At 45.6% G+C, this 15,342-nt stretch overlaps 1 protein-coding gene across 1 annotated transcript in view; it reads right to left on the bottom strand.

Moving 5' to 3' along the window:
- Nucleotides 1–15,342, bottom strand: part of SNTB1 (syntrophin beta 1) — a 108,744-nt gene that overhangs the window by 522 nt on the left and 92,880 nt on the right. The window contains exons 4-6 of the mRNA XM_077932750.1: nucleotides 11,871–12,010; nucleotides 3,208–3,404; nucleotides 1,189–1,379 (exon numbers count right to left, since the gene is read on the bottom strand). Coding sequence (XP_077788876.1) covers nucleotides 1,189–1,379; nucleotides 3,208–3,404; nucleotides 11,871–12,010 — 528 coding nt within the window. The remainder of the gene's footprint in view (nucleotides 1–1,188; nucleotides 1,380–3,207; nucleotides 3,405–11,870; nucleotides 12,011–15,342) is intronic.

Below are 15,342 nucleotides of genomic sequence, written 5' to 3'. Positions count from 1 at the left end.
ATGAAAAAAAAAAAAGTTATCAGTATCCTTACAGTAAGCTCAAAACTAGAATGAAAGCATCACTTTGAAGGTGACGTGGTTGTAGATTATGCAGCAGGCTAAATCAGACAGGTGGTCCATAGGGCTGTAAAAAAGCAATTCTGCAAAGCAACGGCTGGAGATGTCAAATGTAGCTCTTCCCTCTCCTGACTATGCAGCTGATACTTGTTTTTGCTGATCTTTCAGTAGTTGGAACAAGGTGGTGGGGGAGAAGCTAACCTTAGGTGCACCTCCAGTAGCCGGTTTCAAAGTAAAGGAATAGGACTTTGACTCCTACCCTTTGTGGGAGCATTTGTCCATTAACTACGGATAAAGAGGAGATGAATTGTCCTAAGCTGAAAATGAGTGTGTGCTTAGAAATTGGATTCCCTTAGCTGAGCCATCCCCATTCACTTTCCAGGAAAAGATAATGGGAACTTTACAGTCAAACTCCCATCATTTCTCCTTCTAGGTGGTTCACTGGCCCTGTGCAATGGCAATGCACACACATTAAACTTGCGATTTAAATAACTTTGCTATACGGCAGGCCTATAAATACTTCAATCAAGTGAAATCTGTATTTGTTTTTGTATATATTACACAAGCAGGAGATATTGTTGCTGCAAAATTTGTGTAATAATAATAATAATAATAATTTATTATTTATACCCCGCCCATCTGGCTGAGTTTCCCCAGCCACTCTGGGCGGCTCCCAATCAAATGTTAAAAACAGTACAGCATTAAATATTTAAAACTTCCCTAAACAGGGCTGCCTTCAGATGTCTTTTAAAGAGAAGATAGCTGATTATTTCCTTTACATCTGAAGGGAGGGTGTTCCACAGGGTGGGCGCCACTACCGAGAAGGCCCTCTGTCTGGTTCCCTGTTGCCCAGGATCAGAAACTTCATCTTTAAAAAAACCTGTACCATACACATAGCCTTGCATATCTACTCAGGTCTGCAAGGAGCTGTCTCCTGATTACTAGGAATCTAGTAACATGACACCTGCTTTTTCAAAGACTTTCCAAATTCTTAAGCACCTAATTCGCAGCACAGCGCTGCACAATCACTGTCACCCAGTAACAAAACGTTTATCGAAGGAGCATATGCTACAAATGACAACAACCTATATTCACAGCAATGCAGGGAAAATACAAAAATAAAAATCTTACAATTTCTCCTTCCTTTCCTCCAAAGTCTAAGTAAAGCATCCGAATCCCATCATCCGAGGACATTTTTAGCTTCTCGTAAGGAAACTGTAAAATGGTTTTGGGGAAGGCACCATCTTGGGGTTCAGCTGCGAGGGAGAATCCGTGTTCGTAATGAATGGTCAGACGGCATTCCTGGCTTTTGTAGGTGCAAGCTGAAGGGGAAAACACAAACAAGTTGGTAATAGTTAATGGGTGGCGCTGTGGGTAAATCCTCAGCGCCTAGGGCTTGCCGATCGCATGGTCGGCGGTTCGAATCCCCGCGGCGGGGCGAGCTCCCGTCTGCGGTCCCAGCTCCTGCCCACCTAGCAGTTTGAAAGCACCCCTAAAAAGTGCAAGTAGATAAATAGGTACCGCTTTCTAGTGGGAAGGTAAACGGCGTTTCCGTGTGCTGCGCTGGTGCCGGCTTGCCAGAGCAGCTTCGTCACGCTGGCCACATGACCAGGAAGTGTCTCCGGACAGCGCTGGCCCCCGGCCTCTTAAGCGAGATGGGCACACAACCCTAGAGTCGGACACGACTGGCCCGTACGGGCAGGGGTACCTTTACCTTAATGGGTGGGGAGTCACGAGCCTATTTGAAGGCTTTTGAATATTTTGGTTCTAGCTTGCAGAGAAGCTTGGGGTTAGGGAACTAATTGGCTCCATGACAACTGAAAACAGGCTCCGATAACTGCAAGCGGGAAAACAGCGTAGCACTAATATTTCTGCATACGTGGCTGAGCATCAGCAGGAGCCGAGAAGATACCTGGAAGGCAGGAAGTAATGCCGACTGCAGCTGTATATAATAGTAATAATTAAAAGCATGGGGGGTTAATAGGCTCTCTGAACCTGCAAATCGGTCCTAGCCAGGCAAGATTTCTGTGACAGGCGCCTTGGCTCACAATAGCTGGGACACAAACCAGGAACCACCTGGTCTGTGAACCACACGGTCAGGGAAAAGACAACACTGTCCAAGGTTGTAAAGACTGCAGAGAGAATAGTTGGGTGCACTCTTCCCACCTTGGATCAAATCTATGCTTCCAGATGCCATAAGAAAGCTGCAGAGATAGCGCAGGATAGTGCGCACCCCGGAAATGATCTCTTTCAGCTTCTGCCTTCTGGAAGAAGGTACAGGGTTATAAAGACTAGGACCAGCCACCTGAGAAACAGTTTCTATTCAAATGCGATTTTGGTTTTAAACGCAGTGTAAGGTAGTTTCTATGTGAGTATATTGTATTCAATTATGGGGTATCGAGAGTTTTTAGGGGGCTAACCAGACTGGGATAGTTGGGATAGCAGGCTTGTTGGTTTTTGAATGTTTGATGTAGATTTTTTCAATTTCATTGTTCTGTATGGGACAATGAGAATAAAGGTTATTGTATTGTATCGTAGTCTTCCTTATGGCAACTGGTGGTCTGGGAGCCTACCCCATAAGCCCAGCCTCTGTGGCTTACAGCAGAACTCCTGAACTCGAGGGTTCTCCTCGATTATATACGGTAATTCAGGTCTGCATGAAAAGAGCAAAAGGTTCTTAAAACACACTCCTCCCGAGTGCGAATAGCAGCATACAGTGATACCTCGGGTTAAGAACTTAATTCATTCTGGAGGTCCGTTCTTAGCCTGAAACTGTTTTTAACCTGAAGCACCACTTTAGCTAATGGGGCTTCCTGCTGTCGCCGCGCTGCCGGAGCACGATTTCTGTTCTCATCCTGAAGCAAAGTTCTTAACCCGAGGTACTATTTCTGGGTTAGCGGAGTCTGTAACCTGAAGCGTCTGTAACCCAAGGTACCACTGTACATTGTGAGAGAACCCTTCATTTTGCTCACTCCTGGATATAGCAGACCTTCAGCACCCCTTGACCATTTTGGACAGCAAACAGACCAGAGGTAAGCAATATGGTGCCCTCTTCTCCCACCTAGGGGTCATGGCTGCTGGGGAGCCGTGGGTTCCCTACCCCTATTTCAAAGGATAGTTAGCGACTGTGGCCCTATGGCTTTGGCTCACCGGTAGTGATTTCCATTGAGAGTTCCGCAGCGTTGTGACAACCCTGAACTATGCTCCGCGTCCACAGTGAGAGGTCTCTGCCGGTCTCCGTCCTGAAGAGATGGCTTTCGATTCCTTGCCGCGTACCCGTACGGGTAGCAAAGGACAAATCCATCCCAGCCTGGGGGGAGCCTTTCCCGGGTCCTGAATGTACCAACCTAAAGGAGAACGAACGAGACAAGAAGCTGGCGTTAGAGGGAGGGTTTCACAATGGTAGATTCCCTGCTTGGTATGCAGAAGGTCCCAGTTGCAATATCTGCTATATAATTCAATTTCACTTAAACTAGAGGTTGCATCAAGCAGACGAGATCGGATCAAAGTATATTATTCAAGGTTTCCTTGCAAAAGCCATGACACTTATCTAAAGGTGGCGGAACGATTAGGCGAGAAACAAGCATTTCCTGGAGCGCCATTGAACTTGGAAGTTGATAGTGACCATCACCTTGCCAACAAAGGTCTGTATAGTTAAAGCTATGGTTTTCCCAGTAGTGATGTATGGAAGTGAGAGCTGGACCATAAAGAAGGCTGATCGCCGAAGAATTGATGCTTTTGAATTATGGTGCTGGAGGAGACTCCTGAGAGTCCCATGAACTGCAAGAAGATCAAACCTATCCATTCTGAAGGAAATCAGCCCTGAGTGCTCACTGGAAGGACAGATCGTGAAGCTGAGGCTCCAATACTTTGGCCACCTCATGAGAAGAGAAGACTCCCTGGAAAAGACCCTGATGTTGGGAAAGATGGAGGGCACAAGAAGAAGGGGACGACAGAGGACAAGATGGTTGGACAGTGTTCTCGAAGCTACAAACATGAGTTTGACCAAACTGTGGGAGGCAGTGGAAGACAGGAGTGCCTGGCTTATTCTGTTCCATGGAGTCATGAAGAGTCGGACACGACTAAACAACTAAACAACGACAAGTGACAGGACTGTTAGGAAAGGTGCTGGTCTGAACTTCTGAGGCGTGGTTTAATCTTGTTTAACTTTGTCAACATGGAATGGGTACATTGACTTTCTTCCTGAATAATATGCTAACTAATCCAAAGAGTTTGCTAATTGTTCCTGCAATCTGACTGACTGCGCCGTCGCAAACTCACGTAGGTAATTTTAATAAGTTACCTTAAAAGCGTGACTCCAGACCACAGGGCTCTCAGGCACTGTTTCCACCATATCACCCTTTGAACAGACAGGTTTCATCTCTACCAACTGAGGTCTCTAAATAATTGCCTCCATTTAGTAAGGAAGCCTCCCACCCGCGGCTGCAAGTCACAAAGTATGAGGGTTTCTACAGTGTAAGAGACACAGCCACACACACCTTTGAGGACAAAAGATGGCCCAGAATCTTCTGTTGCTCAACTGAGGTCCTGTGGTAGGGAAGTCAATATGGGAAGGGTTCCCTCAAACAGCATAGCCCTAGTGTTACAGAGGATATACAAAAATCCAAAGGGAGGTCTACCATGAAAGTGTGATTTCTTTCCTTTTCTTACACCTCTTAACAACATTTGCAGCTCTCTATACTCAAGGGAAAGAAGAAAAAAGGAAGAAAAGGATCAGCAGGAGAAAAGAGAGCCAAAGAATCATTTGGACTCATGTTTCTTTAGTGGTCCAAGTGAGCCAATTCAATTAAAAGCAGTTGATGTTGCATTCAGGAGATAAGGGAAAAAAGCCACAAGGCATTTTTGCACATGGGTTTAGTAGCATGAGAGAAACCCAAAACACCTGTTACTCATGTAGCAGTGCTTTTGGGGTTGTTTTTTTTAACCCTTCAACAAGCAGGGCCCTTCGGAAGTTGATGAACAATTGATATACTTCAGGGAACTGTATGAGCTCAGAGATTTCAGCTCTCGGTGAGAGAGTTCACCTGAAGATTAGCCAGATGGAGAGGCTTTGCCAGGTAAAAGGTCCATCTCAACAGTGCCCTGGGTGTGTGCATTCAAGGACCAGCACTTCCCAGCAGAGGGCACAGGAGAGCTAAAAATCCAAAACAAACGTAGCTTTTTCCAGCATGTTGAGAATAGACTTGTAGAATTGCAGGAATATGCAGCTGTCCCATATGGGGATCAAGAAGAAACATGTATAATAATAATAATAATAATAATAATAATAATAATAATAATTTACTTGGGTAAAGTAAAGGGACCCCTGACCATTAGGTCCAGTTGTGACCGACTCTGGGGTTGCGGTGCTCATCTCGCTTTACTGGCCAAGGGAGCCGGCGTACAGCTTCCGGGTCATGTGGCCAGCTTGACTAAGCCGCTTCTGGCGAACCAGAGCAGCGCACGGAAATGCCGTTTACCTTCCCGCCGGAGGGGGAAGTATTTGTCTACTTGCACTTTGACGTGCTTTCGAACTGCTAGGTTGGCAGGAGCAGGGACCGAGCGACGGGAGCTCATCCCGTTGCGGGGATTCGAACCACCGACCTTCTGATCGGCAAGTCCTAGGCTCTGTGGTTTAACCCACAGCGCCACCCGCGTCCCTTGCCTTTCCCCTACCCTGATGCTATTTGCATTTCTAAACACCAGTCTGTACCTCAAATCTAGCTGGAAGAGCCAGGCTGCAGGTAAGCTTTAAAAAGAATAGCAAGCGAGTTTCACCATCATGATGTGAATCCTCTGCAAGTTGCAGTACTTGAGGAACTGAGGACTCCTTGCCAATTCCAGCGTGGGCTGATCTGATCCCAGACTAGTGTATGAATTGAAACTTGGTTATCCCTTAGATCCATTAGAGGTTCCCAGTTGGTGGTCCGTAGACTGGCTGCTATATAAACAAGCAGATCAGTGATTTCTAACACTCTAGTTGTTTTGAACGGATTCTCAGCTTACAAAAAACAAAAAAAGGCACCAAAATGCATTTCAAATGTGTGTTGCGAGAGAGAACACTTTCAGGAATGCAGTGTCTTGAGTGACAATATTCCGATGCAGATTTGGTTGTGGGTTTAAAATGTGCTCAGGTTAATGCAGAAATGTGAGGGGGGGAGGGAGAAGACACACGCAGAGAGGACAAGGGCAGGAAATGGACTTATGCCATCCTTATTGAACTTTAAGCATGAGTCTACATCTCCTTGAGTCCCATCAGGGAAATAAGGGGGGGGGGTATAGCGCTGTGGGATAAACCACAGAGCCTAGGGCTGCGAGTCAGTGCAAACACTACTGATCTGGATGGACCACTGGTCTGACTCACAGAATCACAGAACTGTAGAAATGGAAGGGGTGCCAAGGGTCATCTAGTCCAACCCCCGCAAGGCAGGAATCGCAACGAAAACATCCATGGCGGATGGCCACCCAACCTCTGCTAAAATACCTCCAGCAAGGCAGCTTGCTGTGCTCCTAAGCACTTCCATTTGTGTGTGTTGGTGCGCCGTCGCTCTGACACAAACAGCTGCACGCTTGTGGCAATTTAGTTGTCATTCCCTGAGTGGCTGTCCTAAGATAACCCTCCTGTCAGTACAAAGAAGGGATTGGGTGTTCTAGACGCCCTTACTAACTCGCTCGGGGTCACTGAGAGGCTACAGAGTCCCTCGCGCCACTGCTAGCAGGAACATGCCGACTCGCCAGCCTTGTAACATGAGAACCTTCATGTCTTGTGCTGTTTCCTCGCAGTGCAGGAATCCTACACTTATTTGGGCGGATTAAGTCTTCTGCAAGCCAGGGCCAACTCTTGCCTCCACACTTGTCTCCATTTGCTCTCCTCCGATACGTGAGAAATGTTTCGCCTACCGACAGCTTGGCAGTTGTCACTACATGTGGCCGGCTCGAAGCTAGACGCATGAGAGCATACCCTAAGCCACCAAGTGCTCAGACAAAGAGTACCTTTGGTAGTACCCAGTGTTTTAACTGGATTGTGTTCAGAGCATCACGGCTTCAGCCAGGAAATGGTCCATGCATTTGGTGAACTGGGCAGTGTTAGAAACTGAGATATGAAAGCTAGGAGCTATAGAGCTATTTTTTGCTCTATAAGACGCACCAGACCATAAGACGCACCTAGTTTTTGGAGGAGGAAAATAAGAAAAAAAATATTCTGAATCCCAGAAGCCAGAACAGCAAGAGGGATCGCTGCTTTCGCTGCGCAGCGATCCCTCTTGCTGTTCTGGCTTCTGGGATAGCTGTGCAGCCTGCATTCACTCCATAAGACGCACACACATTTCCCCTTACTTTTTAGGAGGGAAAAAGTGTGTCTTATAGAGCGAAAAATACGGTAGATGGCTCCTTAAACCTAGGATATGGGCGCTGCAACGGAATGTCTAGGCACACTTTTTATGACAAGAATACAAAGCTGAAAATGAATGAACTGCAGATTGGCAGACAAAATTAATGGACTACGTAGAATTGGATAAAATGACAGAAAGGATTTGAAACCTGCGGGACCAGAGATTTACAGAAGATTGGAAGAAATATACGAACTATTTGAAGAGCAACTGTAATCAACAAGTCACGCTAGTAGGACTATAAGAATTTTTGTAAGGAGAAATATGTGAAATATTGCAAAGAAGAGAAAGAAGAGAGGCATTAGTTATGATATTTAAATGTGATAGTGAAAGTAAGAAATGTAAATTAAGTGAAAAGATTGGGAAATTTGATAGAAGTGATTGATGGAAGTCAAAAAAATTGTATAAGATATAAAAGTATGTTTAATAATTGTTGAAAATGATATGTTAAAACACACACACACACATATGAAAATGAATGAACTGCAGCCAAAATCTTCATTTTTCACATGGTCTAGTCCTCATCTGAAGACTGTAAAAAACAAAGCCAAGCTTCCCCTGCCCACCCCCTAATATTCTTATGAGGGTCTCTTCTCTTCTCCAGCCTTCAGAGAGTGGCTGGAAGTGGATAGGCAGAAAAAGGTCCTCCTTTCGTTCCAGCAGTGGCAGTTTTAATCTAAAATCTTAGGTGCAGTACCAGAGCTCAGAAAGTGCTCACATTAATGAAGTTCCCTGTCGCAAAATGTGCTTAGAACAATGGGAGTTTCGAACGCTGAAATGGGATGGTGTTCAACTAACATGTTCCACTAGTGCAAGGATTGCTACTTGTGCAATGCGATTCCACACACACCATGCATGCCCCAAATCTGCTCTGGAAGGTTGGGAAAATCCCCAGAACAGATTTAGGGTGCATACGGGGGCCGGAGGGGGGGGGGAGGGGGAGAGAGTTTGATTGCACAAGTGGAAACCCTCACACTGGCGGAACGCATTACTCTGCACCAGATTGGATATAACCTAACAATAATAGAAAACATTCGCAATGATCTTTATTGGTAAACCAATATCAAGCTAGGAAAGAGTTTCTTCATGCTTTATGCCAGATGTGGTTTGGGCTCTGGCTCCCACAAACATTTGGGGTGCAACGTGAACTGAGAAGTGGGCCAAGAACCAAGAAGCTTTATGACGAACAGTTGAAGGAGCTGAGTATGTTTAGCCTGGAAAAGAGGGGATGGGATTTTGTTGTTGTTGTTTAGTTGTTTAGTCGTGTCCGACTCTTCATGACCGCATGGACCAGAGCACACCAGGCACTCCTGTCTTCCACTGCCTCCCACAGTTTGGTCAAACTCACGCTGGTAGCTTCGAGAACACTGTCCAACCATCTCGTCCTCTGTTGTCCCCTTCTCCTTGTGCCCTCCATCTTTCCCAACATCAGGGTCTTTTCCAGGGAGTCTTCTCTTCTCATGAGGTGGCCAAAGTATTGTAGCCTCAGCTTCACTATCTGTCCTTCCAGTGAGCACTCAGGACTGATTTCCTTCAGAATGGATAGGTTTGATCTTCTTGCAGTCCATGGGACTCTCAAGATGGGATAGCCACCTTCAAATATCTTAAGGGGTGTCACATGGAAGAGGGAACAAGCTTGTTTTCTCCTGCTCTGGAGAGTAGTACCCAAACCAATGGCTTCCATTTATAGGAAAGCAGATTCCGACTAAACATCAGGATAAATTTCTGATAGTAAGAGCCCGTTTGACAATGGAATGGTCTCCCTCAGGAGGTTGTGGACTCTCCTTTCTTGGGGGTTTTAAAGCAGAGGTTGGATGCTCATCTGTCCAGGCTGTCCAGCTGAGATCCCTGCATTGCAGGGGGTTGAACTAGATGACTCTTACGGTCCCTTCCAACTCTACAATTCTAGGATTCTAACCAGCAACTGGCTGAAGTTCCCACTTGAATTTTTCTGCACATTTTAATTCATTTGCGCTTCACGCGTCTAATGTGGCAAGCATCCCAGTGTAACCCCCAGCAGCCTGAAAAAAACTGAAGTGGCCTTGCACAAGCCATTATTTTTAATTTACTAGCTGGCCTGTTGATAGGAGTTGCAGCCCAAAAATTCTAGGGTACCAGGTTGAGGAAGTCTGCTTTAGAATGTGCCCATAAGCCAAAAGCCATAAGCCAGCTCTTTGTGATGTTCCCTTTGTCCCACCTTATCCATCTACTTGTTCTTGCTTCCTGACACTCTATGGTAACCAGCTGTTCCTCTGTTATCTCCTATCCCAATGGGAAAATGTCTTCCTTATTGCAAGCTAGCATCTCTGGTGGAAACAGCTGGCAGCAGAAAGAAGCATGAAGAGGGAATAAAAAAAACAACAGCCAAGAATGATACAACACCAGGAATGTTTCTGGAGGGCTTGGCAATATCCAGGGCTGATCTGCCTCTTTGGTGGCAGCAGTATTATTTCCAGAAATCGAGCAGAAATAATAAATTATAACGCTCCCAAGCAGAACTTATTTACATACTAAAACGTTACAGAATCAAAGAGCAAAATTCCGGTTCCAAAAGCGAGGCACACATGGAGTACCAGCCAAAGAAAGCAAATATTACAGGCTTATAAAATCATTTAGTGCACAGAGAAACGGCGACTGGGGAGAGTTCTGCTTCTCCTTCTTTTCCAATAGTGGAATCATGAGCTACGAAAACCGTTTTGACACAAGGCAAAATTCTCTGCATTGACAAGGGACACACAGGGTCAGACTCTGCAGAAGTATGCAAAGGCATGCCCTGCAACGATGTCACGCAGGTGATATGCAGTGCTCCATGCAACTGGGAACACTGCCTTTCCAGGGTACCTGGCCATGTGGAGCACTGGGCATACACGCAGATCTGCATTTGAAGACATGCACAAAGGGAGGCAGAGCCTACTGCTTGTCACCATATTTGCATTCATGGTTCACAGAAGGCCTTTGCTCCACCCCCAGATACAAATTAAACACCACCTCCAACTCCCTGAAAGATTCCATCAAGGGTGTCTCTGAAAATTTTTACACATTGCTTGGGAAGACAGGCAAACTAATGCCAGTGTACTGGAAGAAGCAAAGATCACCAGTTTTCTTCAACATCAGATTCGTTGGACCGGTCATGTTGTGCGGATGCCTGATTATTGTCTTCCAAAGCAACTACCCCATTCCGAACTTAAAAATGAAAAGCGTAATGCTGGTGGTCAGCAAAAGAAATTTAAAGACTCTCTGAAGGTGAATCTAAAAAAGTGTAGCATAAATACCGACAACTAGGAAACACTGGCCTGCAAGCGCTCCAGTTGGAGAACAGCCTTTACCAAAGGTGTCGTGAACTTTGAAGATACTCAAACTCAGGATGAAAGGGAGAAACGTGCTAAGAGGAAGGCACGCTTGGCAAACCCTCACCATGATCAACTCCTGCCTGGAAACCTATGTCCCCACTGTGGAAGGACGTGTGGATCCAGAATTGGCCTCCACAGTCACTTACGGACTCATTGTTAAAATCATGTTCATGGAAGACAATCGTGATTGCCAAAGAAGAAGAAGACCAATTAAGAATACTTGAAGAGGGTTTCGCTTCGACAAATGTTTCTCGTTAACCTTAGAACAGAATTCTGAAACCTTCCTAAGAAAGGAAGCGATGTTCTACCTCTACAGAAGTTACTGGGAATCACAGGTGGGCAAAGAGGTTTGTTGTGCTGATGTTCTGCTTGTGGGCTTCCCAAATGCATCTGGTTGGCCAAGGTGAGAACAGGTACTCCACCAGATGGACCACTAGCCTGATGCAGAAGGCTCTTCTTATGTCCTTACATTGCTGCCTCATCAAAACCCATCTGCCTTGTAGCAAGGGTCACCAACAAAGTGCCCTTCACATGTTGCTGGACTACAATTTCCATCACCCTTGACCATTGGCCCTGGGAGTCACTGTTGTTGGCATCTGTCTGTGTCAAGAGACAATTGAGTGAGCCTCCAGGAGTGAAGTCAAACTGCTGTGCCAGAAGTGACCTCCCCGGGCAGTGTGTATGGAGGTCGGGGGCTGCCCATCCGACCCCCCCTCTCAGCCTTGCTAATGTAGTCCAAAGCAGTGTTAAAAACTCAGATATATAAGCTTGGCGTTTATGTCCTCTGTGACATCAGACATGCCAAACGAGGGTCTGGCTTGCCCTCTGTGATGCCAGAGCTTATCAACGACTAGCTATCTGACTTTTAGAAGACACCTGAAGGCAGCCCTGTTTAGGGAAGTTTTGAATTTCTGAAGTTTTATTGTCTTTTTAATATTTTGTTGGGAGCCGCCCAGAGTGGCTGGGGAAATCCAGCCAGATGGGCAGGGTATAAATAAATGAAGATGATGATGATGATGTTGATGATGATGATAGTGAGCGGCCTGCGAACATGACAAAACATCAACAAAGGTACCTGGTGGCCAGCAGAGGGTATGAATGAAGAGGACCGAACCAAGCCTCTTTGATCCGTGGCATGCTCTCGTACATCAAGAGATCCTTCTCAGTCAGTACAACAAGCACAGCTTTCCAATGCCTCTCGTTCTCTCCCAGCACCTGGGGAGGAAAAGAAGAAATGGAGCCTGTGAAATGACGGCAAGGAAAGAAGTCAAGATTGCAGTTGCCAGCTAGTCTGAAGTGGGGGGACAAGAAGCACATGCTGCCAGGAAGGCAATGAGTTCATTGATTTAATCACTTCTCTAGTAGTGGTCATTTATGCATAGCTCCCCAAGAGCGCACTGATTTGCGTAAAATTGTTGTATGCATAGATGCAAATCCAGAAGTAACTGCTGTAATTTCAGTACAAGTGCATCTCAGAAAAATAGGGAAGACCTGTCGGCATATGCAGTCTGCAGTCTAGGTACAACAAGGGAAGCTACATTAGACTTGAGTCTGACCAGTACTGTCCAGCCTGACTGGCAGAAGGTCTCCAGTACAGTGGTACCTTGGGTTAAGAACTTAATTTGTTCTGGAGGTCCGTTCTTAACCTGAAACTGTTCTTAACCTGAGGTACCACTTTAGCTAATGGGGCCTACCGCTGCCGCCGTGCGATTTCTGTTCTCATCCTGAAGCAAAGTTCTTAACCCGAGGTACTACCAGTATTTCTGGGTTAGCGGAGTCTGTAACCTGAAGTGTCTGTAACCCAAGGTACCACAGTATTTCAGACATGGAAGAACCCCGGCCTGATCTGCAAATGCCATGGATCTGCTGCTTGTTCTCTACCACTGAGTTCCGGCAACCCAACAGGTTTGCTATGGGCAGCTACAAGGCCTCTGCTCTCTTCTTATGATCCTTTACCTTCAAACGAAACTTGGACCAGACAGCTCTCCAAACAGAGGTTGCCTTCAAGCAGAGGACTATCCTCGGGGAGACCTTCAAATTAGAGGACTGTCCTTTGACTGCTCTAAGAGTAATATGTATCCCACCTTCAAGGAACGTATTCCCCGTCCCCAGGGGCAAATCATTCAAAAATTAGCTACTGCTGCCATGTTTTTCTTTCTAAACTCCAGGTTTCTTGCGGGACACACATTTTGTTCTTAAATCAAGTGACTCACGCAATCTAGACTTTGCCAAATGGTTTAAAAGCATATTTTCAAACTGTGAAGCTAATCGATAATTAAATTAAGAGTCCTGTTTTGGAAAGCCATTCTGTATTTTTCATTAATTGGAAAGGGCCACTCCAATTATAATTCCTTTTTATTAAACTAATTACACAGTATCAGCAGGCTGAAAATTTCACCAGGCATTCAGCCTGTGAGATTTAAGCAAAGGGTGTGTTGGCTTTGGGGAAGTCTTATGTTTCATAAAGGCTAGTTTTCAGGATACAAAAAAACGTGTTTCACTAGATTTACAGACCAGCTACGAATACAAAGTTTAAAAAAAGAGAAATTTTGATTTTTTTGGTTTTGTTTTCCTGTTTGAAAGAAAATGGGTTGTTTTCTTTTCAACAAATTTGCATTGATTTTTTTAACCAATAGGAAAATAAAATAGGTTTTCAAATAAATAATATAAAAGGAAAAACAAAGCCTAAGTTTAAAATAAAGTTGACATTCTGGACAAGCGCCTAATAAACATCTTCATGAAGTGATCTACTCAGGTGAGCACATCAGGTAAAGAATTGAACCAGTGCTTTAAACTTTATTTCCCCTTTTCCCATTTCAGAGTATAGGGGAAGCAGAATTAAAGCTGCTATGAGGAGGCATCTCTACTTAAAGGCTGCCGGCAGAGACTCCATATTCCTGGAGTGAGTTTCTGACATTAGTAAAGGTAAAGGGACCCCTGACCATTAGGTCCTGTTGTGGTCGACTCTGGGGTTGCAGTGCTCATCTCGCTTTATTGGCCGAGGGAGCCGGCGTACAGCTTCTGGGTCATGTGGCCAGCATGACTAAGCCGCTTCTGAAGAACCAGAGCCGCGCACGGAAACGCCGTTTACCTTCCCGCCAGAGCAGTATCTATTTATCTACTTGCACTTTGATGTGCTTTCGAACTGCTAGGTTCGAACTGCTAGGAGCAGGGACTGAGCAACGGGAGCTCACCCCATCGCGGGGATTTGAACTGCCGACCTTCTGATCTGCAAGTCCTAGGCTCTGTGGTTTAACCCACAGCGCCACCCGCATCCAGGCAACTAATCCCTTTGGATGCTCTGCACAGTGTGGAAGTGGCCCCGTTTTGACAGATGTTAAGATACATATTAGGCTATGTGTTTTTATTTCTTTTCTTGCTGGTTGATGAATGACAACGTCCACATTTTTATTTTTATTTTAAGTAGATAATCTTGATTCAAGTGCAGGGGGTGATTCCGAATACAAAAATAATGAAATTTGATTGGCCGAAGCAAAATAAACTGCAATGCAGAAACGCATCTCACGATATCTACAGTGCTCTGTCTCCCTCCGAGCCGCATTTGTGAACTCACTGAAACCAAGGCAATTTCCAGCGGTGGAGCTGATTAGAGCAGACAGCCGTAAGCACAGGATGTTGGTACATCCCACGCGGCAGGAAATTGGGCCGCACTATACCTCTGACCCCAGCCACAGACGAAGGAGGCAATACTGGGAGAATTATTTCAAGAGGGAAATGAAAAGAGGCAAACGGCTACATTTCCATTGCTAATCTCTTCCTGATCCCAATGCGCACTACAATGCAGGCTTGTGTCGCTATCAGATCTGGGCGTTTGCCAAGGCATACAAAATTCCCCGCAAGGCACAATAGGAACTGCTGGAAGTACCTAACGAAAACAAGAGGTGCGAGTTGAAGGTGGGGAAGGGGAGAGATTGTGCAGGCTGGGCTTTGGGGCCATTTGGGTGCTAGGAGTCTGAATGCTCAGGGAAGACAGCAGCAGATAAACGCATAATTGCAATGATTGATTGATTGATTGATTGATAAGAAGTAGTGTTCCAAATTTGTTTGTATCGCCAAGCTGAGCGCTCTTAAACCAGCTTCACTTAACTGCAGCGACATTGTCATGTAGCCAGACCAGACTGTCCGCAAAGCATCGTGACTTCATAAAAACACTACGTGATCCCTGATTGTCTAGGTTTCCCTGATTGTCTAGGTTCACTCTAGAAAAGAGAAAGAAGCTAAAGCAAACAGGGGGAGGTGGGTAATGATGAAATGGCAGCAAGTTGAGGAAACCAATGGCAGCAAGGAAGCAAAGTGAAGATTCACATTAAATTAGGCATAAGGTGGAATATGTAGGAGGGAAGTCTGCTTTAGGTGAAGTCTTTTGGTTATTTCGGACTCAAAGCTGTCCATGGAGGCACAGGTTAATTCTGCGTCCAGGGTGGCTCCATCTGGAACATCGCCTAAAATTCTACCTGCCTGTGCACTGTCGTGCCAGAGTGGCGCATGCTCTGGTTATCTCCCACTTGGACTACTGCAATGCGACC

Source organism: Podarcis muralis, chromosome 8, assembly GCF_964188315.1.
Source record: "Podarcis muralis chromosome 8, rPodMur119.hap1.1, whole genome shotgun sequence".
Lineage (NCBI taxonomy): Eukaryota > Metazoa > Chordata > Lepidosauria > Squamata > Lacertidae > Podarcis > Podarcis muralis.
This window is presented reverse-complemented; position numbering and strand designations above follow the sequence as displayed.